This window comes from Capsella rubella, unplaced genomic scaffold (assembly GCF_000375325.1).
Source record: "Capsella rubella cultivar Monte Gargano unplaced genomic scaffold, Caprub1_0 scaffold_1, whole genome shotgun sequence".
NCBI lineage: Eukaryota > Viridiplantae > Streptophyta > Magnoliopsida > Brassicales > Brassicaceae > Capsella > Capsella rubella.
In genome coordinates, this window is record NW_006238923.1 from 15,025,651 (window position 1) to 15,029,016 (window position 3,366).

At 30.4% G+C, this 3,366-nt stretch overlaps 1 protein-coding gene across 1 annotated transcript; it reads right to left on the minus strand.

The window, feature by feature from the left end:
* Positions 1 to 1,152: 1,152 nt before the first annotated feature.
* On the minus strand, positions 1,153 to 2,214 carry LOC17899763 (lectin-like protein LEC). The gene has a single exon (XM_006303445.2). The coding sequence runs from the start codon at positions 2,185 to 2,187 to the stop codon at positions 1,363 to 1,365; it is 825 nt and encodes a 274-aa protein (XP_006303507.1). The 5' UTR covers positions 2,188 to 2,214; the 3' UTR covers positions 1,153 to 1,362.
* Between the last annotated feature and the right edge of the window lie 1,152 nt (positions 2,215 to 3,366).

Consider the following 3,366-nt stretch of genomic DNA (forward strand, 5'->3'; position numbering starts at 1 on the left):
GCTCAATTAAGATATCATTGTAAGAGCTTGATTATATATTTGGTTAAAACTTTTGTTTTCAATTATATTTCTTCTTTATTTTATGTACTTCTTCATTTTTTATTGTTTTTATACTATTAAATGTATAATACATATGTATAATAATATTTTATGGCTATAAGGAAATTACTTTATCGATGGGATTCAAAAATATTGATTTCTGACCATCGCACCATAAGAAAATCAAGCTAAATAAACCATTTTTATTGTTTTACTTTATATGTTTTTTTCTTTCTCACATATTCATGTATATTTATTTTATTTTCAAAGTATGTGATTATTTTAACAAAATATTCTTTTGTTATATTCAAACCAATTTGTAGGACATTGAAATAAATAAAATTTTATACACAAATAAAGGTAATTTTGTGTATATTTATAAGTTTACACACATATTTGGATAAATTTCAACATTTTTAGTGGTTGTTTTGATAAAGTTTGAAAATGGGGTAAATTTTAAAAGTGGTATTTTTAAAGGGGTATTTTTTAAATTCTCCCAATATCATTCCTATTTTTATCATTAACAATATAATTTTTTAATCAAAAAATACTTAAAAGTACTAAAGAAAATTACTATCAAAATTGATTAATTGAACAATTAATCAACGAATAAATTCAAAAGATATGAATGTATGCTTCTATTGTATGATTTAAATAAATAACATGTAAAAATATCATAAGCATTAAAATTTATTTAATCTATTTTTTATAAGTAATAAATAAATTAAAATAATTAAATAAATATACGACAACCCGCTCATATGCGCGGGACATTAGCTAGTATATTTAAAATTATACTTCTAAATATAATATATTAATATTGGACCCGCGGTAGTCTATATATAAAATAGGTTATATAAAGACAAAATTAACTCTAGTGCATTCCACTACAATGATCAGTCAATGTCAATTTGTTTTAAAGTTTTTCGAGATATTTAGCTTCCAAAAATTGCATAGTGTATATTTTGATTTAATAGAGATTACGAACAAAAGAGATTTGTAAAATATTTTTCTTATTTCTCAATCGTAACAAATTAATCTAAACCAGATCTAATCTAATATGTTTTTAGGTTGTTGTCCCCAATAATGCTAACAGGTTTGTTTTAGGTTAAATGAACTTAAAAAGAAAGTTTCCTTTATTAGAAATGTCTCAATAATACAACAAACAAAGCAATACAGAGAAGTCAAAGATTTGGCTTATTTTATTCAAACATTATTCATAATTATTCACTCTAGTGAGTACGTACGTAGTGCAACAATTACCAAATAAACACAAATCATACATAGCCAAACCGAACCAAACCAAACCAAAAACAAACCGGTTTAGTTAGCGTTTTCAAACGACCAGCTCCAAATATCATGACGCTCAGCTGCACGTCCCATGGAACCAGTAAAGCCTGCGAACATGTTTTGAAGAAGGACATCATTAAGCACTCTCGGACCTTGAAGCAAAGGCTTCTTAGGTTTCTTAACGTTTTCAGGAGCGAGCGTAACAGTGATCCTAGAGTCTTTGTTTCTGAACTCAACCCAAGCCTTGAACCTCTCTCCACTGTTAAGATTCACATCTTTAAACGACCAAACTTTTCTTTTCCCGACCAATGTCTGAACCCAATAACCAGCTTTCTCAGCGACAAGAGAAGTCATCGAGTTAATGTTGATTCCGACATGGTTACCATTAATGTCTCCAAACTCATTGTTTTGAAATGTATCGAACTCGACAGCGAAGATATGGTTTTCCGCCTTCCCGTTGTTGGTTTTGTTGAGGATCCCGAGAAACCCGCCACCCGAAGAGCCCGAGTTATCGACTTCCGGGACGATAACGAAGGCGAGGCCTTGACCGGAGACACGTTTGGTGCGAGGAGTGATGGAGAAAGTGAAAGAAGTCTCAAAGGAAAAAGGAGAAGAAGTGTTTGAAGCTTTGAATGGGATTTGATTCATGTAAAGACCTTTACCGTAAGAAAACGGGGTTTCATCTCGGGTCATCGATAGTGCTCCGGATCGTTCTATGCCTCCTTTAGCAGCAGGACCAAGCTCTGCACCTCCTAGGAAAAACAAGTTGTCACCATTAAAGGTGTTGAAGTTGAACTTGACTGCAAAAGCTGCGTTAGCCAAGAACAGAACAAGAAAACAGAGTTTGTGAATCTGCATTGTGTGTTTTTGTTGTTGTTGTTGTTGTTGTTGTGTTTGTGTTTGATTGATGATGAACATATATGAGACTGAGGATGTGTTTATATAAGGGTGTAAACGTAAGCCATCGAGTTTGAAAAATCAATCTATTATTTCTAGAAAAGATTGTCAAATAAATTATGCCAAGTGGACGCGTTATAGAAGAGAAGCCGCCACAAGGGCCTAGTAGTGAGAATGGACCTATCATGTGTTTTTCAATAATAAACAAATCTGATTCGTTTTGGTAACTTTCAATAATGATTGATTCTATATAGCAGTGCTTGTCCCCTTCGCTACATTACTGGAGTGTATTCAAAGTAGAATTTTAAGAAATTTGTGTAAAATTTATAAATCTAGTGTAATTCAAACATAGATTTTAAAAAGTCTCATGAAATCCACGGTTATTGAACTAATTAAAAATACATAAATCCAAATTCCATGATTTTTGGTGAGATTTGAAACGATTTTACAAAAATTATATGAGCTTTCCTAAAATCATCATAATCATTTAAAAACTCAATAAAACTCAAATCTTTTAAAATTCCATTTTGAATACACCCCTCATGTTTATTTTTGATTCATGTCACATTTACGTGGATGCAAAAATTTACTATGTTTTATTTGAAGTCAAAATAAAGAGCAATATTTGTGAACCTCTCTTATTCACCTCATCTTCATTAATCAATCACAATATAACAATATGACATGTCATGTTACATTTTTAGTCAAAATAAAGAGCAATATTTGTGAACCTCTCTTATTCACCTCCTCTTCATTAATCAATCACAATATAACAATATGACATGTCATGTTACATTTTAAAAAGAAATAAAATAAAAAAAAATAAAACAAACTTTAACCAGTCTTTTATATAATTTCGTTTAATTAAAAAATATAAACTCTAACCACTATTTTGTCAACCCAAACCGATAATTCGGTTTAATTACAAAATGTCAAAATCTAAATGCGAAAATACTGATAAGGTAGGTGTTAGTTGATTTAAATAAAATTATTTGTTTATGTGTTTAATATTTAGGTTAACTTATATTTATTGTCCCGCTAACATATCTTACAGTCATCATGTTTGTTGTAGGTCGGTGACGAAGCCGAGGGTCGCACATAAGATGAAATGTCTATCGACCTACTATTTTATCAGACCAA